Source organism: Pogona vitticeps, chromosome 2 (genome assembly GCF_051106095.1).
Source record: "Pogona vitticeps strain Pit_001003342236 chromosome 2, PviZW2.1, whole genome shotgun sequence".
NCBI lineage: Eukaryota > Metazoa > Chordata > Lepidosauria > Squamata > Agamidae > Pogona > Pogona vitticeps.
In genome coordinates, this window is record NC_135784.1 from 184,193,721 (window position 1) to 184,216,629 (window position 22,909).

At 42.9% G+C, this 22,909-nt stretch overlaps 1 protein-coding gene across 10 annotated transcripts in view; it reads left to right on the top strand.

The window, feature by feature from the left end:
- SMARCA4 (SWI/SNF related BAF chromatin remodeling complex subunit ATPase 4) overlaps positions 1 to 22,909 on the top strand; it is a 90,548-nt gene that overhangs the window by 55,865 nt on the left and 11,774 nt on the right. For 4 of the 10 annotated variants that reach the window (XM_020791678.3, XM_020791680.3, XM_020791681.3 and 1 more), the window contains exons 22-30: positions 709 to 816; positions 1,808 to 1,894; positions 2,709 to 2,755; positions 3,332 to 3,498; positions 14,386 to 14,549; positions 15,722 to 15,949; positions 16,172 to 16,270; positions 16,539 to 16,616; positions 19,070 to 19,297. In XM_020791678.3, the coding sequence (XP_020647337.3) occupies positions 709 to 816; positions 1,808 to 1,894; positions 2,709 to 2,755; positions 3,332 to 3,498; positions 14,386 to 14,549; positions 15,722 to 15,949; positions 16,172 to 16,270; positions 16,539 to 16,616; positions 19,070 to 19,297 (1,206 nt within the window). The remainder of the gene's footprint in view (positions 1 to 708; positions 817 to 1,807; positions 1,895 to 2,708; positions 2,756 to 3,331; positions 3,499 to 14,385; positions 14,550 to 15,721; positions 15,950 to 16,171; positions 16,271 to 16,538; positions 16,617 to 19,069; positions 19,298 to 22,909) is intronic. The other 6 variants (XM_020791682.3, XM_078386623.1, XM_020791683.3 and 3 more) reach the window with 3 other exon arrangements.

The following is a 22,909-nucleotide window of genomic DNA, read 5'->3' on the forward strand; positions in this document are numbered from 1 at the left end:
CTTGAGTGTTTCAAATAGTGTGTGCTTTTGTTGCTCATGGAGCAGTTCCTATTTTATCTGCTGGGCAATCTCTACATAGAATACCTCACTTTGAAAACAGAGCCTGGGATCTTACAAAATTTTGATTTCATTGAACTACTTTCTCATGCTGAAAAGCAAATACTTTCCAGTTTTGTGGTTGCAGAGAGAAATCAACTCTGCATCTACATAGGCATTTTTATTCTGTGGGGCTTGAGTAAGAGCCATCTGAATAGTATTTGTTGAAATAAAAACAATAATCTGTTGGCACATAGAGAAATAACAGGCCCCTGGCTTCTGTATTTCACATTGTTTTGGAAATGGAAATAAAATGAGAGCAAGCTGACATGAGCCATGCAACTAAGTCCATCTAGAATTAGCCCATAACTAACACGCTTGAAAGCTGCTACCAGCATATATTCATGGAATACCTGACCAGGTCAAGAGTCTTTGATAGCTGAAATTTACAATAATTGCAACTGAGGATGAGCTGGTTGCAAACCATGTTCTCTGGCTAGCCCTAAGCTACAGCCTCCGACTCAACATATCTCCAGAGATGCTGTTTTAATACAGATCTGAAGACTGTGAAAGCACTGAACTTTCCATCTTTCAGGACTGCAGTTTACTTGGATGCATGCCTTCTGAAAACAGTGTTCATGAATGACCATGTCTTCTCTCTTCTCACAACAGGTAGAATATGTGATTAAGTGTGATATGTCTGCATTACAAAGGGTACTGTACAGGCACATGCAAGCCAAAGGAGTGCTGCTTACAGATGGATCAGAGAAAGATAAAAAGGTTTGGATATTTGACTTTTGCTGCTATGGTGCAATAAGGGTGGGCATCACATGGTTTGGTCTGTTCCCTAAATATTTTATAGTCTTTGTGGAGGCATTGCTGCCATCATTTATGGGTGTTGTTGTGTTTTAAGAGAAAGGGACAGTTCTACTTCAACATAGCTTCTTTTCCACAAGTCTCATGTACATACTGGCAGGGTGTTGTGAAGGAGTAATCTCACACCATTGAGGTCTTTCTTCTGGGTCTTCTAGTTCTCCACTGTAATGCAATCACAAGGAGGTTTTCCCATGTGGAAATCTCCAAATAGCAACTATTCAGGTGTCTCCATAAAAGGGCCATAAGCAAGACCAGTTTCAGTTTTTGAAGGAAATCCTTCAGATAAGAATTAGCTCAGTTAGCTCACATCAAGCAGGCTTTTAAATCGTCCCAGCCTTTCATTATAATAGTATATATTTTTTTAAAAAAATTAAATCACTTATTAGCTGCCAGAATTCAACCTATATGAGGCTGGGGAGCATCGTTGTTGTGGTACTTATTGCTTTCCCAAGTACTGAAAAATACACTTTTGAGGTACTCTTGTTTAATTATTGAAAATGAGTGAAATGCTGTTGCTTTATCAGTACCAAATACAACACAGTTACTTGAACAACTTTATGCAGGCATTAACATTGATGTACCTATTATTTTTGTGCACTTAGTTTAGCTGATGGTTTTATAATAGTTTAAGGTACTATTCAAGTAAAAATAAAAAACAAGTCTTCTGGGAAATAAGGTTTCTTAGGCCATGTAGTTTCATGTTCAAGGTCCTGGCCATGGTCCTTGGTCTATACAGTATTTGTTCAATTATGGTTTAATTTCTAGACAGAAAATAACAGTAATGGCAAAATAAACAAACAAAAACCCATTAATTGTTTATCCCCTTCACTGTTTTGCAAACGTTGACACCATCTGCTTGCAGCCATCCTTGAACAGTGCTGTCTTATTCTTGCAGGGCAAAGGCGGTACGAAAACACTCATGAACACTATTATGCAGCTGAGGAAGATTTGCAACCATCCATATATGTTTCAGCATATAGAGGTAAAGAAGTGAAACCGTGTGCCGTTAAGACTTTTTTTTCCCAAGCTGCTGTATTTAGTGAGGCAGTGGGACCATTTGGGGTGAACACGATGGGCTAAAAATAATGTAGTGTGGATCAGTTGTTCTGCAGAGTGGTTTTGGGTATGGTGGCCCTTATTGATGTTAGGTGACTCCATTTCTTTTGAACTGTGTCGTCACTTTATGCCACTTCCTGGAACTCCTCAACCCATGCTTTCATTGAACTGCTTCATGGAGATGGTCACAGGAAGCTGCGTATATTTTTCATTTGGGATCAGTGGATTATTAGGATTGTTTTGGCAGACATATTCCATGATGGAGTATTAGTGTCAATTGGGTTGATTTGTTCCAGGGTTTAAGTCCTTGTTTAAGCTGGTAGTTGCAGAGTTCTTTGTAGGGATGGGAAGAATCTGTATTTTGTACATCTTTCAGTGCCCTGATAGGACAAAAGATGGATTTGGTCGTGAGCGAATGTGGTCATGTGAAATCATAAACACATAAATGAGGAGCTGGTCTGCCTTGTTCTTCAGAGAAAGATTGATAGCTTGCCTCACGGAAAAAAATATTTTAAACCAAAATGTCTGTTTATTTGTATTACACCTTCACTGATTATCTTTTAAATGGTTAAAAACAACCTGTTATATCAGCTGCCATATGTACAGATTTTTCATGGAAACAACAACTTAAAATGCTGCTTAGTGTTTGAAGTAATTTCTGGAATTGTTTGGTGTGGTTTCTTCACTCTTATGTTGGTTTTCATAAAAACTTTGTAATTTTCTTTTACTTTATTTTACAGGAATCCTTTTCTGAGCACTTAGGCTTTACTGGAGGCATTGTGCAAGGGTAAGCTGGCTGTTCCAAAGCATTTTGGAGAGTACAAGGTACTCAAATGTCAGTGCAACCATCTAAGCCACCAATGAATATGTAGAGTTTTGTTTTCTTTTCTTGATGTTATCCCTGAACTCCAGATGTTCAGAAGGAGATTACAGTCACTTTTGTGGCCTGCTTGTGGCTTTCCAGAATCATTTCATTGGCCACTTTTGGGAATATGGTGCTGCCTCTTTTGGTCTGATCCAACTGAGCAGCTCATGGGTCAGAGAGTATTTTGTTATACTAGAATAGTCAGTGATTTTGGAACAGTGTCCTGTGAGGCTTTGAAATGTATCAGATTCAACAATCTGAAATCAGTGCGCTAATTCCCCAGAAAGATAGGTTGTTTCTGTCTCCCAGTTTTTTGTTCCCATCCATAGAGTTCACAGCAAGGAGAACTGAGAGATCTTGGCTGTGTATTCTACCATATCACCATGTACAGGACCACGTTGCACCTCTGCCCAATATTTATGTGGAAAGGGGGCTTTGAATGTTGAAAACAACTATACTAGAAGGAAACAATTCTGCTTTTCCTCTTGTGCAATCCAGGCTTGACCTGTACCGGGCTTCAGGGAAATTTGAACTCCTGGATCGGATTCTTCCCAAGTTACGAGCTACCAATCACAAGGTGCTGCTGTTCTGCCAGATGACCTCCCTCATGACCATAATGGAAGACTATTTTGCTTACCGTGGCTTCAAATACCTCAGACTAGATGGTGAGTTTAATATTAGGACTTTTAACTATATTCATTTGGCTTTATGACATACCTGTGCAGTAATTTCTGATTTTGGTAGCCCACGTGTTCTTGGACTGCAACTCCCAGAAACTCTGGCCAGCACAGCAAGTGGTGAAGGCTTCTGGGAATTGCAGTCCAGGAACATCTGGATTGCCCAAAGTTGAGAACCACTGTTGTAAAGGTAAAGGGGTGGTGACCAATGTCCTCTTACAGAACACCTCAGGCTTCTAAGAAAATGCATCTCTCGGGAGGACACTCCTGACGGGGGGGAGGGGGCTTCTGGGGGAATAAATCACACCTTGACACAGAAAACAATAATGTTCTTACCTGACCAGCTATGCACCGGAGCACCCAAACCTCAAAAATACCAAATTGTTTGCCAGTTGTTCTGGGTTAGATTTTTTTTTCTGGAGTAGGTGGCTGTTTTTCTCTCTCCCTCCCCAGTCAGGAGGGAACAGCAGATTGAAAACCGTATCTGGTGTCCTTCTGTGTTGGGATCTGCAAGATGAGGGGAAGTAGGGGTCTTGCAGATGAAGCCTGTCTCGGGATCTGCAGATGAAGCCTCCCCCTTGACCAGCAAGGGGGAAAAGAAAAGACGGGACACTCGAGTGTATGGCAGCTGTTCAGAGGAAATCTCCTGTTCCCCCGCCTCCTCTTCTTTTATTGTTTTCTCCTACCACAGCACTAGTTAATCAATACAGAGGTAACTAATTTCTTGAATACACAACAGAATAACCAGAGTGCTGGTAAACAGACAGCTAATAGTAAACAGACACAGATAACTCCAAATACACAGACAATGTAAACATTCCTGAGGTAGACACTTTAACTACATTACCCAGAGACAATAGACAGCAGGTTAATGATTATCCTTACTGGAAGTTAGCCTTGCAGTTTTAGCATGATGTCTGCTACTAGCATACAGATATATACATTTATATACATTTATAATATACATTTGCTACTGCCATAGATATATACATTTTAAAGGCATACAATTTTCCCACACTTCTGGAACCCTGTTGGCCCCTGGAGAGGGAAGGGGACGGTCTGTTCCTACTTGCACCAGAGAAAATCCTGCCGACTATGCCAATTGTTGTAAAGATCAATTTTAAGGTTTTTTCTTCCTCTGGCAAGTGCCAACCAAGTATGTGAAAAAGAGAAAAATTGGAGAGAACCAACCTGCACACGAGGTAAATCTGCAAATATGAAAGAGAGGTTAATAAAAAAGAGAAATAAAAGGAGTCTTGCAAGACAGAGAGCCTGGGGTCTCATGACCCAGATACAAGCATCTCAAATGATGCACACAGACTTAATAGGATTCTTTCCACAATAAGCCTGGACATAATGCTGGTGATGGCAGAACAGGAAGTTCAAATTTTCCATGAGCATCCTGACCCAGAATTACATATATGTTTAACCGTTATTACTTCAAGGCGCTGAAGATATAGCCTTGATACTCTTTAGCCCTACTCTGGACAATAGTGACTTTTGACAAAGACAAAAGCATATTGTGTAAACCTAAAGTCAACACTTGAGAAGGTTGCCTCCCAAGGCACAAAACACAGTTGCCTTTGGAAAAGTTTCTTTTGCCTTTGCAAGTAGATGAGGGCACTAAGTTACAGCATGGGCAACCTTGCTAGGACATGGGAAATCACAGTCTGAATATTGGCAAAGGGAAGTAACTCATGTTTTTATGCTCTGAAACTAATAAGGGGTCTTCATAGGCATCCTTCGGTTTCGAGAGACTATGGTGACATGCTCTGAATCGAGGAGCATCCTCTCCAGAGCATGAAGCCCGGGTAAGGTAATATGGAGGATAGGCTGTTACCCAAGCAGCAGATCCCCCCTCTCCACATTGCTGAAATGGTACAATGGAAAGGCAAGAGCCAATACAACTGGTTCCAGCAATGTCGCAGGAGTTGGCAGAACAACACGAGCTGCCTTTGGCCCCAGCTCTGGATTTTGCCTCTAGCCTAGAAACCTTTTCCATGAGTGGATATAGCCACAAGGCAGTGGAGGCTTGAAATTGGAGTTTTCCTTCTCCTAGATGGGCTGCCTTCCATGGCTGACGAGCCCCACCTACCCGGCCTGCTCTTTAATAGTGTGGAAGTATCATCTGACCCTTAAAACTTTCCTGCCTCTGTCAAAAGGTTCGCCTTTCCCTTCAGGCGGCCCCTCCATTTCAGCAGGAAATAATAAAGGTTGAGTCTTTATAACTTTAACAACAGAACTTTTATTGCTTCTCTCACCCTCCAGCACGTTTCTTAACGGTTCCAACGGTTTACAACTTGGCAACAAAGCCTCATCAACATGTTCCAAACATTGAACGTAGTCCCAAGGGGTTAACGGCGATGGGCCCCATAGGGTTTCTTGTAGCCCCAGTGAGGGGGTGGGGGACTCCTCTTGGCACAGATTGTCCCACAGCATTTGTGCCTGATCAACCCCCTCTCATCCGGACCTTCTTCAAACTCTTCCCTCCTCCCACCTTGTTCTTGCCGCTCTTCTCCTTTCCACGGGGCTACGGTCACTTTCCATTCATGGGTTGGTATAGGCGCAGGTGAGTACTGGTGAGGTGCGGGATCAGGCAAGAGTCCGCCCACGCGTAGGTTTGGGAAGTCTCTCAATAAACCCTGGGTACGAACTTTCTCAAATGCCTGTCTTTTCTCATCTTTCTTTTTCTTCTCATACTCCTCTACTACTGCACTAAACCACACAACACCCTCTCTCTCCTTCTCCTTGCCTCCAACTGTCACTTCTGGCTCCTCCCACTCCCCTTCAGCCAAGCACACTTCCACCTTTACCTCCCCTTCTCTCTCTGTTAACCCTTTCCTCTCTTCTTTATTACTTTCACTGCTATCCAGCTGTTCTTTCTTTCCATCCTCTTTTTCCTCTGTCTTCTCTGCGGACGGCACACTCTCTCTTTCTACACCTTCACACGCCCCCCCGGAGGAGTGGGCCGTCCGCTCTTCATCACCGCGCATATTTCCTTCTCCCTGTCGCGAAAAATAATCAGCATTAGCATGGTTGACCCCTTTTTTATATTTCACCTGAAATGCATACGGTTGTAAACTCAAATACCATCGTGTCAATCGTGGGTTGGCATCTTTCATTCTATTTAACCATTGAAGGGGTGCATGATCAGTTACTAATGTAAAAGGCGCTCCCAACAAATAATATTTTAATGTCAAAATAGCCCATTTCACTGCTAATGCTTCTTTTTCAATAGTTGCATATTTTCGTTCCCGAGGGCTTAACTTTTTGCTGAGATACATAATGGGGTACTCTATTCCAGATTTTTCTTGAGCCAACACCGCCCCGATACCTCTATCTGACGCATCTGTCTGTACTATGAAAGGGAGAGAAAAATCAGGGGCATATCTCTTAGGTAACTCATTCAAAATAAATTTTAACTTATCGAAAGCCTCTTGTTCTAACTTACCCCATTTAATATACCTGTTCACTTTCTTTTTGGTGAGGTCAGTAAGTGGGGCCGCAATACCAGAAAAGTTAGGTACGAATTGGCGGTAATACCCAGCCAATCCCAAAAATTGTTGTACTTCTTTCTTTGTTCTGGGAACATGCCAATCAGATAGCTTGTCAATTTTTTCTTCTGAGGGGCATATCTCCCCTTTACTTACAACATGACCTAGGAATTTCACCTTCTCTTGGGCAACCTTACACTTGGAGGGATTCACCGTTAATCCTGCCTTTTTGAGTTCTTCTAATACTCGTCTAATGTGCAGTATATGTTCTTCCCAGTTCTTACTAAAAATAAGTATATCATCAATATAGGCTCCCGCAAATGTGCTAACCGGTTCCAGAACTCTATCCATTAAACGTTGGAATGTGGCCCCTGCTCCATGTAACCCAAATGGCATTTTTATAAATTGGTACAACCCCTTTGGGGTGACAAATGCTGTTTTTTCTTTATCTTCAGCCCTCACAGGAATTTGCCAATATCCCTTCGTAAGATCTAGCGAACTGAGGTATCTAGCGCCCCCTAGCTTTTCTAATAAGTCCTCAATGCGTGGCATTGGATATGCATCAAATTTTGATACCTCATTGAGTTTTCTAAAGTCAATACATAATCTTATTTTCCCATCAGGTTTTGGGACTACTACTGGATAACTTCTCCATGGACTATTCGAGGGTTCAATTATCCCTAATTTTAACATTTCATCCACTTCTTTGTTGATAACATCTTTTAGGTGGAAGGGCCAATTCCGACTTCCGCTACGAGCCACCATGCCTTCCCTGGTATTAATACGATGTTCTGCCATCCGGGTATATCCCGGTTTTGTGGAAAAGACATCTTGGAAATCTTTCTCTATCTCTTTTATTTGTGTTTTCTGAACTTCATCTAAACTTTCCCCCAGAGGAATCTCCACTCGTTCCTCTTGATATAGGGATGATTCTGGTCCTAAGTCCTCTTCCATACTTTCACCCCACAAAGCTTCTCTCTCATGCCATTCTTTCAATAGATTGACATGGTAAATACCTGTCTTCTTCTTCTTATCAGGTGTTTTTATCTCATAATCTACCTTGCCTACTTGTCTGATGACTTCATAAGGTCCTTGCCACCGTGCAAATAATTTAGCGTTGTCAGCAGGTAATAATAATAAGACCTTCTGACCTGCTACAAACGACCTTGGAGATAATTTTGTATCATATCTTTTCTTTTGCCCGGCTTGAGCTTGTTCTAAATTACCTTTAGCCATTTCTGCTACTTTCTTTAAGTGATCCCTCATTTCTAAAACATGCTGTACCGTCATCTGGGAATTATCTGTTCCACTTTCCCATTTTTCCTTAATTAGATCTAGAATTCCTCGAGGGTTCCAACCATACATCATTTCAAATGGGGAGAATCCCGTGGAGGCTTGCGGCACTTCTCTGATTGCGAACATGAGGGGTGCCACTAGTAGGTGCCATTTTCGGGGTTTATCTATCACCAATTTCCGTAACATGCCTTTCAACGTTTTGTTAAACCGTTCCACTAATCCATTTGTTTGAGGATGATAAACTGAGGCGTGAATTGGTTCTACATCTAAAAGTTTCCACATTTCTTTTAACGTTAAACTCATAAAATTACTCCCCTGATCTGTTAATATTTCTTTGGGAAACCCTAACCTGGTGAACACCTGCATCAATTCTCTTGCTATTATTTTAGCACTCGTGGATCTCAGTGGTATTGCCTCTGGATACCTCGTTGCATAATCAATTAATACCAAGATATGGGTGTGTCCGCCTGCCGATTTCGTTAGGGGTCCTACAATGTCAACTCCTATTCTGTCGAATGGGCGGTCTATCAGAGGCATTGGCATTAACGGAGCACCTGGTCTGGGTTTTGTTTGAGTCATTTGACATTCTTTACACGTTTTGCAAAATTGTTGTATGTCACTATTGCATGCTGGCCACCAGAATCTTTGAGTTATGCGAGCACTCATTTTATCTACAGCTAAATGGCCAGCAGTGGGTATATCATGGGCAATTCTTAATATATCTTTTCTCCATTTCATGGGCACCACTAACTGTTTCTCCCCTTCTTGGTTTACTCGATATAATAAGCCATCCTCTATCTCAAACCCCGTATTCCCAGGCATGATAGATCCTGTAGGTTGAGCTTCATCTAATATTTTTTGCAATGTCGGGTCGTCTTGTTGCCATAACCTCATTTGATCTCGTGAGGCTCCCTTTAAAAAGTCAGTTTCAATTTCATTAGCGTCGCAATCTCCGGCTAGCCCTTCTTTACCCTTAAGCAATTCACTCGCCCCCTCCCAATCACGTCCCAACAACATCTCTCTCGAAAGCCCCGGCACAATTCCCACTTTCATTCTTCTACATTCTTTACCAATTTGTACATCTACCCAAATAGTCGCGTATTTTTTTGAATCTCCATGTATACACCTTACAGTCAAATCATCTGGTATTACCACTCCCTCTAGCTGCCGAACCAATGTCTTGCTACACCCCGTATCAATCAATGCCCTCTTTTCGTGTCCATTTACAGTAGCCATCACTTCCCAGCCCTCTTGTTCTGATCCCAATATCTTAATCTGTTCGTCGTTCTGTCCTACCCAAGAACAGTCCAGTCCGGGGCATTGCCTTTTCACGTGGCCGACGCGGCCGCAATCGAAACACACGGGCTTGCCGTCCTTTCCTTCTTTCAGCCCGGTGCCCGGTTCGAACAGCCGTTGGTCGTAGGTGATAGGGCGCGTTGGTTTAGGGCGCATCGGTTCGAAATGCTGAGGTCTTCCCCTGCCGATAACCGAAAACGAGGATGGACCGCGTGGCGCGTGGCTGCTCCCGGTAGCCATCTTGTCTTGCGGGCGTGTCTTCTCAAAAGTAGTTCCGGCGTATTCTTTCGCTCCCTCCTCTGCCGCGCAATAATTCTCAATCAGGCAAACTGCTTCCTCTAACCGCTTTGGTCTATTTCTTTGCACCCAACTGCGCATGTTCATCGATAGCGTGGATATTAAATGTTCCATAACAAATATTTCTATTATTTCGTCTTTCGTTTTTTCTTCCGGTTTTAGCCATCTAATGACGTTAGCTTTCATACGCTGGCTGACAGGGCGCGGATGCATCCCCGTTTTGAACTTGAGCTCTCGGAACTTTTTACGATAGGCTTCCTCTGTCAAATTTAAAGTTTGTAAAATGGCGCCTTTGACTATTTCATACTGAGTTGCTTCTTGTGTAGATAACGTATCCACTACTTCTTGTAATACTCCGGTTAAGCAGGGTATTAAAATTAATGTCCATTGCTCTTTCGGCCACCCAGCTGCGGTGGCTACTCTTTCAAAGGTATGCAGATAAGCTTCTGGGTCATCTGAGGCACTCATTTTCTGCATCCGTATCGGAGTGGGACTGGTTACCCATGGATTTTTCACCTCTTTCGGTTCGCTTTTGGCTTTATCTTCGCCTACATTTAATTGTACCAACTGACGTGTTAATAACGTTTGCTGCTCCGCTAAATTCTCGATCAGTTTCGCTTGGCGTTGAACGGTTTGCCTCAACTCTATTATCTCTTCGTTTCCTGCCATAGGGGCCGCCCCACGTTGGGCGCCACTGTCAAAAGGTTCGCCTTTCCCTTCAGGCGGCCCCTCCATTTCAGCAGGAAATAATAAAGGTTGAGTCTTTATAACTTTAACAACAGAACTTTTATTGCTTCTCTCACCCTCCAGCACGTTTCTTAACGGTTCCAACGGTTTACAACTTGGCAACAAAGCCTCATCAACATGTTCCAAACATTGAACGTAGTCCCAAGGGGTTAACGGCGATGGGCCCCATAGGGTTTCTTGTAGCCCCAGTGAGGGGGTGGGGGACTCCTCTTGGCACAGATTGTCCCACAGCATTTGTGCCTGATCAACCCCCTCTCATCCGGACCTTCTTCAAACTCTTCCCTCCTCCCACCTTGTTCTTGCCGCTCTTCTCCTTTCCACGGGGCTACGGTCACTTTCCATTCATGGGTTGGTATAGGCGCAGGTGAGTACTGGTGAGGTGCGGGATCAGGCAAGAGTCCGCCCACGCGTAGGTTTGGGAAGTCTCTCAATAAACCCTGGGTACGAACTTTCTCAAATGCCTGTCTTTTCTCATCTTTCTTTTTCTTCTCATACTCCTCTACTACTGCACTAAACCACACAACACCCTCTCTCTCCTTCTCCTTGCCTCCAACTGTCACTTCTGGCTCCTCCCACTCCCCTTCAGCCAAGCACACTTCCACCTTTACCTCCCCTTCTCTCTCTGTTAACCCTTTCCTCTCTTCTTTATTACTTTCACTGCTATCCAGCTGTTCTTTCTTTCCATCCTCTTTTTCCTCTGTCTTCTCTGCGGACGGCACACTCTCTCTTTCTACACCTTCACAGCCTCCCAGGCTTATGCAAATCTAATTGGCTTTCCTATTTACCATATTAAGGCCAGAGATAGAATTGTGGTGTGGCCATGTGGTGAGGAGACAAAAAGAAACCCCAGAAAAAAAAACCCCTCAGCAAAACATCCATGCAAACATACCTGGCCTTCACCCTCAGCCCAGCTTCCTAGGGAAAAGGGTCCAGGGTCCTGGGACACGCACTTTTAAAAAGCAGAAAGTCCCACCCCTAGGCCCCACCCCCAGGCCATGTGGCGAGGAGACAAAAAGAAACCCCAGAAAATAAGGGGTAATAATAAAGAAAAATACATTATTGAAAAGAAAGGGGGTCAGTATATTTTCTGATTTTCTTAACGCTACTGTAATAGATTATTCATCAAGAATACGGCTTCAAAAAGCCTCTGTTTACTCAGGCTGCATAACAAACAGCATATAAAAATGGAACATGGTGGCTTTGATTCCTTTGTGTTACATCGTAGCATAAATGCATACAAAGTGCTTTTGGCCCTTGTACATTTAAGATGTAGCCTTGCAATGCTCCTATGCCTAGGGTAGCTGTGAGCCACTCTCACATTAGGCATGTTGGAGTCCAACTAGGTCAGTTACCTTCCATGCCTTCTGTCACGTTCCTTCCTCTTCAGACTCCTGATCTCCAAACTATTCCCTTGAAAAACAGGAATGGAGGAAGGTGATAAAGCCCAGGGGAAAGAAACTTGTGACTATCTGGGAAAGTGCAGAAAGGCCTGCCTTGAAATGGCCTGGCTGTGACGTTACCTGTCCAGCAAGGTGGTGGTAAGGGTGGGTTCTCCTGATTCCAGCCATGCAGTTCCTAATACTTACTGTTTGGTGCATGCCGGCTTTACAGGATTTCTCTTGTCATTCCTTGGATCAATGTTAGTGCTGAGGATTTGGTAATGCAAGTTGAGATAAAATGCTACATGTTTCTGTTTTTTCTGTGTTTGTCCTGATGATCCCTTCTGTCAGTGTGGCACAAGCAACGTAAAATGAAGCAGCAGCCGCCATCACATCAAATCCAAATGTCATGTACATTTGTGGCTGCTAACTCAGAGGCAGATTTGATTCATTCTCTTCTTTATGTATGGAGAAGGGGATTGAGAGAATGTAATTCTTCAGATAGATTGCCTTTGAAGCCTTGGAAGTGTTCTGGATCCTTTTTTGCATATTATGCTGAAGCACTCTTAAAGAGTTGGCAGACCAAACCAAGAACTATTCGGAGCTTATGGTAGTGTATTCATTTGGGGGAAGCTCCGGGTGTATTGCTTTTGTCTTGAACAGAGTACAGTGGTGCCTCGCATAGCGCACAATGAGGGGTCCCGGGCCATCGCTGGAGCATTCGCTCAGCGATGGCCCCTATGGGCTTTTTTCGCTATGCGATGATCGCACGGACGCGATCAAAGCATAGCGAACAGCTGATCGGCGGTTCCAAAATGGCCGCCACTAAAACAAAATGGCGACCGCTGTTTTGCCTCGCTAACGAGGCATCCAAAATGGCCGCCGCAATGGAGGAAACTCACAGAACGGTGAGTTTTAAGTCCATAGGAACGTATTAAAACAGTTTTAATACGTTCCTATGGGCTTTTTTGTTTCACTTAACGATGGATTCGCTGAGCGAGGGTTAATCCGGAACGGATTAACCTCGCTAAGCGAGGCACCACTGTATATAGAAGCATTCCATTGCCATTTATAATTGCAGCATTACAGTTTAAGAATATTAGAATTAAAAAAAACCCAATAATAGCCCAATACAACAGGGGACTTGTCTCAAATATTTTGGTAGATACATTGCTGTCTGACAAGACTGTTTCAGCACATCCTCATTGCATTTGTTGCTATCCAAATGTGCTGGCATTTCATTGTCCACTTTTTATGTTTTCTTTTACGCTCTTGATGGAGTGCTTGTTTCTTAATTAGTAACACCAGCTCCTTAACACATGTTATTTTCCCCCAAGGTTGTTTCCAGGGCAAGAGGTGAAGAGCAGGTATTGCAGTCACTCCCCCTCACCACAGCACACTTCACAGAATTGAGAAAAGAGACTTTTATAGAATATCAGCTAGTGAAGGCTATAATATTTGAAGTATCTAATATGGTCCAAGCCTGTGTCATCATTTGGTGGGCATATGAGTCTTTCACTAGCTCGAAATTGAGGGTCAGATTTTTTTATACATATTAACAGGTAGGTCTAGGTATATACAGAGATTACGGACATATTATTTGGTGTAGTAAATCGCACTAGAATAGGCCCATTGAATCAATGGGGATTTAGTGAGTCAACTCTGTAATGCCCATAGATTTAAATAGACTTGCTTTAACTGCACTTAACAATGCTAAAGTAAGTCACAGTTAAAGTAAACCTATTTGAATCAATACAATTTATGGAGGAGTTGACTCAACAAATCCCCATTGTTTCAGTGGGCCTACTGTACTGTGATACTATACTAAGCAACAGGACTGTGGCCATTATGTTGTTATGTCATGAAAGCCAGTATGGTGTTGCAGACAGAGTATCAGACTAGGACTCAGAACACCTGGGTTCAAATTCCTACTCAGCCATGGAAACTCACCAGGTGTTGGCCCTACTAAAATCCCTTGTTAAATATCTCAAAAACCTTGGAAATTCTATTGTGGTGCCATGATTTGGAACTGACCCGGCAGCAGCAATTTCCAGAAATTAAAGACTTCCTCTTCTGACCTGCAGACTCCAGCAGCTTTCTCATGGGAGCCTCAAGACGTTTGGGTGTGTATGTGTGTGTGGGGGGGATTTTTTAATTTCTCAAAAATAGCTACAGCTGATGATACCCTCAACCTTATGTGGCATAAGTTTACACAAGAGGGTTTGAGCCAATGTGAAATACTTCCCCTTCATGTGCAGTTGTTTTGCTCTTCTGCAGTTCTGGAGTTCCCTAACATGTTTACATTTATATTCAGGGAAAATATTTGTAGTAGGTGAGAAAACGCTCTCTTCTCTTGACTTTTACAGGGACCACTAAAGCAGAAGATCGTGGCATGCTGCTGAAAACCTTCAATGAGCCTGGCTCTGAATACTTTATTTTTTTGCTAAGTACCCGAGCGGGGGGTCTAGGACTAAATCTACAATCTGCTGATACTGTGATCATTTTTGACAGCGACTGGAATCCTCACCAGGTAAACAGACTGATACATTGCTAGGTTTTAGAGAGAAAGGTTTTCAAGCTGATTGTCAGGATAGGTTTAAATGGGGTTGGTAACTGCAGTACACCTAACTTCTGCTGTATTGAAACAAATGAGGAATCATTTTAGATGTATTACTCTGATTGGTCAACAGTAGTTGTAGATTACATTCTCACTAAGAAATCCTAGACTGCAAAGTGTTTAGGCTTTTCTGGATTTTCAACGTGATCTTGAATGTTGGGATTCCTTTATTGCCTAAAACATATTAGGGGAATTGAGAAACTCTTGAATCTGATATGGGCTGGAGGTCACACAGCTCAGTAAGCAATGATTTCTTAACTTGGGACAATTTGCTTCCCAAAGTTATACTGTTTGCATTACACCAGCATGACTATGTAAGAGGAGTTTTGTTGTTGTTGTATTAATGTATTTGATGTTCACCTTTAGTTCACCAAAACGAAAGGATAATGTTTGGAACTGTGTGAAGCAACACCCTGCCAGTGTTGTTTCAAAAATGATCATTTAGATGTCTGCTTGGTGACTTCCTTAACCAGTCCTTTATAGCAGTGGTTCTTAACCTTCGGTTACTGAGGTGTTTTTGAACTGCAGCTCCCAGAAATCCCAGTCAGTACAGTTGGTGGTAAAGGTTTCTGGGAGTTGCAGTCCAAAAACACCTGAGTAACCCAAGTTTAAAAACCACTGCTTTATAGGACAAATGTTACAGGACATGTGACCATTAAAACCAATCGCAATATAAAACATTAGGCTTTACCAGGTAGCTCAAGTGGTTTGCAGGCAGATTTATGGTGTGTTGCAACAGCAGTAATACTTACCATAGAGACACATGGAATTAGATTAAGAAGGTAGATCCCTAAACACATGGTTGAACAAGAGGTGGGCCCTGGTTCTGAAAAACGTGAAGACTGCGGGTACAGAGGTATTTCATCAGTAGATACCACAGAGCCAGTTATGATTTCCTTTCTAAGGTCCTCTGAATCCAGGCATAGGATACTTTCTAAGTAGTGATGCATGTCCAGTGTAAATCCATCTTAATCCACTGAATCGCTGTGGTTTAAATCCTTTCAGTGTGCCCTACTGAAAAGTAAAAACAAGCCAGGCTAAATCACTTTCTGAACAGTGAAAGGATCCTCTTCTTCCCCCTCCAGGACCTGCAGGCACAGGACCGAGCGCACCGCATTGGGCAGCAGAATGAGGTCCGCGTGCTGCGCCTCTGCACTGTGAACAGTGTGGAAGAGAAGATCCTCGCAGCAGCCAAGTACAAGCTGAACGTAGACCAGAAGGTGATCCAAGCTGGCATGTTTGACCAGAAGTCCTCCAGCCATGAAAGGAGAGCTTTCCTCCAGGCTATCTTGGAGCATGAGGAGCAAGATGAGGTAAGAGGCGGTGGCAGGTTTGCCTTCTCCATCAAACCATGCAGCCAGGAGTGGCTGCATGGATTGTCTCGCTTCCTGCTCTGTGTGTGATCGTGAGGCTGAGGGACTGTGGGCTGGAAGGAGATGGGAGGAACCCTTGTCGTCCTAGGAAGTGAATCTGAGTGTCAGTGAAAGGTGCTGGATCCACAGCCCTGGAGACTGAAGTCCTCTGTCTATCCACAGACCAGATACAGCACGGGCAGCGGCAGTGGCAGCGCAAGCTTTCCCCACACTGCCTCCACCCTGTGCCTCAACTCCGACTTGGAGGAGCCACCTTTAAAGGTGAGAGGGGTCATTCAGTCGCTGTGCCCGCCCAGTCTTGAGCCTCACTGTTTAAGATGGTCAGCAAGGTTGCCAGCTTGGATAGTGAGCGTCTGCCATGTGGATCCCTGTCCACTGAGACCACCTAACCCATCTTCACATTAAGTAACCGAAATCAAACGTGAGATGGTAAAACCACATTTGATCTAGAGCCCAAGCACATGAGCCAGATTGTATCTTAAGACACGCACACACACGCATCAAATAGCGTCATTTTGGAATCTTGCAGGAGGAAGATGAAGTTCCTGATGATGAAACAGTAAACCAGATGATTGCCCGACACGAAGAAGAATTTGACCTTTTTATGGTGAGAATGCTTCTTGTATGTCCAACAGGTCAGCTTTATTTTCCTGGATTCCACTTTATTTTAAGGAATTCTTAAGGAATGTTGAGTGAAAACATGATTCTGGATCTGAAACCCAGAGCAAGAAGAAGGCTTCTGCCAGTAGGGAAAAAGTGTCAAGCACATGCATGCATGTGTGAATGCCTGTGCAAGTGAGAAGGAGAAAGAAGACACAGAGGGAGACCTGTCCAGATTTCAACCTGATCTTGCCTTTAAAGGAAGGCTTTCATGCTTGTTCATCAGGCTGTTGCTGTTGCTTGGGGTGGAGGCTCTCACTGGCTATTAAGCAGGATGCCCACAGCTCCATGCAGGCTTCATTAAAATCAGCACCTGGGAAAAGATTTGCTGCAGATCTGTAGTGTTTGGGAGATAGAGGGTTCTGACCTGGGCCTTCCATTGTGGAAAGGGAGGTTGAGAGGGAAGGAATCACCTGAGTGAAAACAACCAGGCAGAACTCAATAGAGTGGCAAGATTAAACAAGCTTCCTAGCCAAGACTGTTTATATCTGTTTTTTAATTTAATACATAAACCAATTTCCTACCGTAAGACTCCAGGCAGATACGGTAACATCCTGCAAATCATGTGGTTCTAGGCTACATACATTACTCTCATGACTATGATGTCTGCCCTGCTAGTGGTTAGTTGTAGACACTTTTTGCTTTCCTTCTCATAACCTGATGGGAGGGGAAGGTTCCCATTCTCTCTCCCATTTTCCTACGTTTCCCAAGGATCATCAGAGGAGGGGAGAAAAAGAAACATTCAGGGGAAAAGCTTCATCCTCCTCCTTTTTGTGTTGCTGCGCACTCTAGAGGAAGGGATGGTGCATCCTGTATAAATACCCCTATTTATACAGGATGAATGTGTATATAATGGTCTATAATCCTAATAATTTTGGGGTGGCACATTTGAATGTGATTTTGTCTCTGTTCTGATTCATATTCTTAAGAGGGCCCGAGTCTTTACAGGCTGTATTATTCCACTTAAAAGTGTACACTTCCTATAACCTTTCTGTGTTCTGGCCTTCGGACACTCTCAACATGGAAATAATTGTCATTAAAATCAAGAATACTTTTTCCCAGGTGCATTTAGGAGTCTAACCTGTCCTATTTCCAGCAGCAAATGTTTGAGACTTCAACCCTCTTATGTTTTAGTGAGCAAATCCAGTGTCAGGGATTATGGTGGATATAGTCACATTTGGAGGAAGACAAGTTGCACACCAACGCCTGAAAGACAGTTTTTTGTGCATAGTGTATTGTGGTTTATTGTATCTTCTCATGGTATAAAGCATCATGTTTTGTAGAGCTGAGCATGGTGATAACTTGCATTTTTATTTCGATACTTTCGTGGTATCTTTCTTTTTTCTTGTCCTATTCTTTTTATTTAACTCTTTTTCATTGTTTCATTTTTCTGGCAATAGTCCAAAAAGATGTAAAGAACTTGTATGAAGTCTTCTCCCCCCCCCCCCAAAAAAAAACCAGATGGCTCCAACTGAGAGTGGCTGCTCTAGGCAATCCGCAGAGGCCTGCAACATTCTCCCCCATCTCATACATTTTCACAGGATAGGAGAGTTTCATGGGAATTCACAGCTTTTTTCTACTGTGACCTGGCCTGTATGGAAATCAGTGAGGGCCAAAGATACACATTATGTTTTTGCCTCCCCCCACTCTAGTTGTTCTATGCTAGTACTTTGGTATTTTTCCAGTTCCCTGATTAGTTACTGTAGAGCAGGGATAGGCAACTTCCTAAGGTTGGACAGGGTGCATCAGCCTCCACCGATACATTTGATGGCTGCATTTCCCCACTACCACCTCCAGATTTGATCAGCAGCACTGTCCACAAACCTCTGGGGGGCATAATTGGTCTGTTTTCATGCCCTCCCAAAACTTGTTTTAGCCCCTAGGAGGCTTTTCTTCAGTGACTTACGGCCTTAACTGGTTTTGGGGGAAAGTGTTCCAGCCTCTTCTGAAATAGGCTGAGGAGACAAAAAAAATGGTCTGAAGTGGCCAGCTGTTATACCCTAGAGAAGCTTCAGGTTCCCTCCATTTAATGCTGCCTGACCAGCTGCCTCTGTCCTAGACGCTTTGCCTTTTTTCCTTATCTATTTGGGATTATTTTGCTCACCCCTGCTGTAGAAAGCTGACTGTTCGCAAAACAATTAAGGCTCTGCACTTTATTTTGCTACCTGTTACTGTCCTAGCAGTCTGCCCAATAAATTACCAAGCACAATTTTATTGTCATACAAACACAGATGACTCCCTGTTAATTTTGACTGAGACATCATGACTATAGAAAGTGATCCTTCCCCGCCCCAGCGGCAGCGCCACAGCAGTGCCAGGCCTGTGCCTCAGAGTTCCTAATCAAAACGAGTCCTGTGCGGTCCTGTTTGGGGCCTTCACCGCTGACTCTTCTCTTTACAGCGTATGGACTTGGATCGCAGGCGAGAAGAGGCCCGCAATCCAAAGCGAAAGCCACGTCTAATGGAAGAGGATGAGTTGCCCTCTTGGATCATTAAAGATGATGCTGAAGTGGAAAGACTAACATGTGAGGAAGAAGAAGAGAAGATGTTTGGTCGAGGTTCCCGTCACCGTAAAGAAGTGGACTATAGTGACTCGCTGACTGAGAAGCAGTGGCTCAAGGTATACATGGTACAGCATCGTTCTCCAATGATTTTCTAAAATTTTATTTCTACCTGTGTCTGTGTTGTCCGTCTGTGTGTCTGAATGTTGAGGAAATACCCAATATCAGAAGTTTTGATGGCCATGTGAATTTGTGCTAACAAGTACCTACTCTGGAAATTTTTTTAAGAGGAATAGTCACAGGTACAATGTGGTAATGCAGTCACCGGAGACATGGTATGTCAGTATGAAGCTGGTAATCTAACCTCTTCTACGTGTTTAAAATCAGTGAGCTTTTTAAACCTATGCATCTACTGCACCATTCAAAACTTCTGTTGGGTATTAGCAACTCAGCTGTGTGGAACCACGTTGCTAAACTGAAATTCAATTGATCTCCTTGACAGATGTCAAACATTTCAGATGCAGAAAGCCTACTTGCTGTGCAGCTGAGTGTACCCTCTTCTTGCTTTCCCAGCAAACTTTTCATCCTACTTGTTGCTGGGCAGTGATCCAAAGACGGGGCGCTCTCCTTCTCTAGCCAGTAGAAGGCAGATTTTGCAGGGCAGAAAGCCAGCTAGTTAAGCTATGCTAGGAAATCTCACCCTTCCAGCTGAAACCAGTCATGTCTCTGGCATGGCAAGAAAAAGATCCAGACTTAGTTAGTGGTCTGTTACCAGATGAAGTAGGATCATTGTCATGTGCACAACAATATGTTTTCTCAGTGATATGTTTTCTCTAGTGATTTGAGATAAAGAATTGCACAGAAGAGGAGAGGAGGTGTATTTTCCCCACTCAGCCTTCCCAAAGATTTTGCTGCAGATCAGATACACAGTCCTGGAGCCAGAAGCCACTGTTATGAAGTTTGGTATCTGAATTTCTTCTTCATATCCTTCTTTCCAAGGGCATCTCACGTTAAACATTTCTTACAGCTCCATAGGCAGAAAACCAAACAAGCTGTCCTACTCACGGTCACAGTCTGTTCCTCTTGAAACTTATGAAACTGCTGCATTCCTTATTATAGACTCTGTGTTCTACCTGAGGGAAGACATCTTGTGGACCAAGAGCACACAAAAATTGTATTTGTTCTTAAAAATGTCTATAGAGCCAATAACTGTAATTGTTAAGTTCACATCTAGCATTAGAAACATCCTAAGATGTTTGTAATGTTTCTGAGAATGTCAGGTTCTTTTAAAGACTTGAAGAAAGAGTCATCAAAGGAAGCTCCAACTTCTCACCTTGACATTGTTGTACAAGCATCATATACTCTTGGAGAACCACTTTTGGTTCAGAAGCTTTATGACAATCCCTTTTGCTGCCATTTCTGGGTTGTTGTTTTGTTTTGTTTTTCCTGTAAGAATAACCCCTTTTCTGTGTTTCTGAAGAACTTTGTAGAATTCATCAGGAGGTGTTCTCTGAGAAGGGGACTCATAATGCTTTTATGTCTGTCTTCAGGAGATATCGTTTTCACCAAAGACTTCAACCATGTCTGCATTTATATGCTGCTTTGCCTGTGCCCTTGGAGAGGGGCTAGTTATAAGGACCTCAGACGTGCACAGACCAATGGTCTGACTCAGTAGAAAACAGCGTCTTCTTGTACCTGCCAGAAGTAGAGACGTTATATGAAACTACATATTTTACAAGTCACTTTCAAGTTGGATCCTTTTGCCTCTCACCCTTGAAATATGCTCTTTGGGAGAGGAAATGAAGTTCTGTGAGGGAGCACATATTCTGAATGTGAAGGGACTTGGGTTCAGTTGAATTGAAGAATCAGAGGTGGACCATGGGCTAGGGCTTCCTTCTGCCTGAGACTTCAAAGAGTTGCTGCCGTTGAAGATAGAAAACGAGACTAGAAAGGCCATGTATCTGACTTAATTTAGAGCCAATTATAAGGCTGTGTGCTGCTTTTTGACTTGGCTACTTCACTCTGGACGTTTCACCAAGATACTGGCAGAATTAATTGTGTTGTTAGGCATTGGGGACATTCACAAACTCGCTTACCAGTATATTAAAAATGCCCAGTCTGATCAAGAAGCAAAACATATTTGTATGTTTGTAAATGACTGGGATAGGACCTAATATATCATGGATTGAACATGTATAAGCAGTTTGGTCATCTGGTATCGATTATTTCAAATTTGGTCACAATTTGAGCTTTGAATTAGTCTGAAACTGCTGAGGATATTTCCAGCAACTTTGATGCTTTAAATTTGAGTTTTTATTCTCTTCAGAAGAGATTTTTTTGGGAGTTCTGACTTTTAAAGTCTCATGGCCACTTTGCTCTGTGGCTATGTGTTTCTTGTGTGAATAATACTTTGTGAACAAGGAGTCTGAAGTCCTGCTTGCTGAAGAAGGCAAAAATCCAAAAACATCTAGCAGTTCTCAATGGATAGTCTTGAGCAGACCTTACAGAATGGTAGTAGACAAGTCGTTGCCTTCCAGATTTTTTGGACTCCAATCTCCTGAAATCCTTATAATTGTCTGTGCTTTCAGGCTGAGAGAAGTTGCCTGTCTCATTACAAGATTAAGTTCACTTCCACAATCTCTGGGTGTGCAATTTAACTGCTTTTGAACAGAATAGATTACAGTGGTGCCTCGCAAGACAATTTTAATTCGTTCCGCGAAAATCGTCGTCTTGTGAAAAAATCGTCTTGTGAGGTTCCCTATGCATTGGTCTCAAAAAAAAAAACTCTTGAGAAGCATCGGTCCAAGAAAAAAAAAGTCTTGCGAAGCATTGGTCTTTTAAAAAGTCTTGCGAAGCACGGGCGTAGAAAGAAATGTTTTGCGAGGCACCATAGTGATTGCAAAAACCAATCGTCTTGCAGGTTTTTCCTCCCACAAGGCAATCGTCTAGCGAGGCACCACTGTATTAAAACATACGTTTTATCAGGCCATCCATTTGTGAGCATTGAAATTACATACTTGCCTATAACTTGGCAAGTGTGCGACCAAAGTATGTTCTACAGGGTTGTTTGTGACCTACCAGTACATGGATAAACAGTTCTAGATGCCTCTGATCTAGTAATAATAACCATGTGCTATCAAGTTAATTCTGATTTATGGCAACCCTTTTCTAGGGGTTTTCTAGCTGAAGAATACAAAGAAGTAGTTTATCATTCCATTCTTCTACGGGCACCCTGGTGCAGCTTGCCCAAGGCTACACAGGCTGGCTCTTCTCCCAGGAGGCCCAGTGGGGTATTGAACTCCCAACCTCTGGTGCCTCAGCCAGAAGCTTAAACCACTGAGCTATCCAGGCAGTGCCTCTGTTCCAGAGATAACCAAAATTAGCTTACCAACAAAAAGAAGAATATCAGTATACAAAACTCAGGGTGCTGATTATTTCAACAGACTTCTGTCTTACAGGCATGTCCAGTGTGAAGTGCCACTGGCTATTCCCTAGAAGGGTATTTTCAAGGAGTATTTTAGAAATTTTGCTCTTATGAACTTTGTCAGAAATTGCCTGGGTGTTGATTAGTTTTCGTATCATGGGACCTTTTGTGTCCATCCCAGCAACTAGACCACTAGCAGCAGAAAGACAGCAAATTTGCTTTTAATTGTAAATATTAATTCTGCTTGTTTAAGAAGCAGAATTAGTCTAGAAATGCATACATTTTGTGGTGGTCATCTGATTGTTCAGTGTGCTTG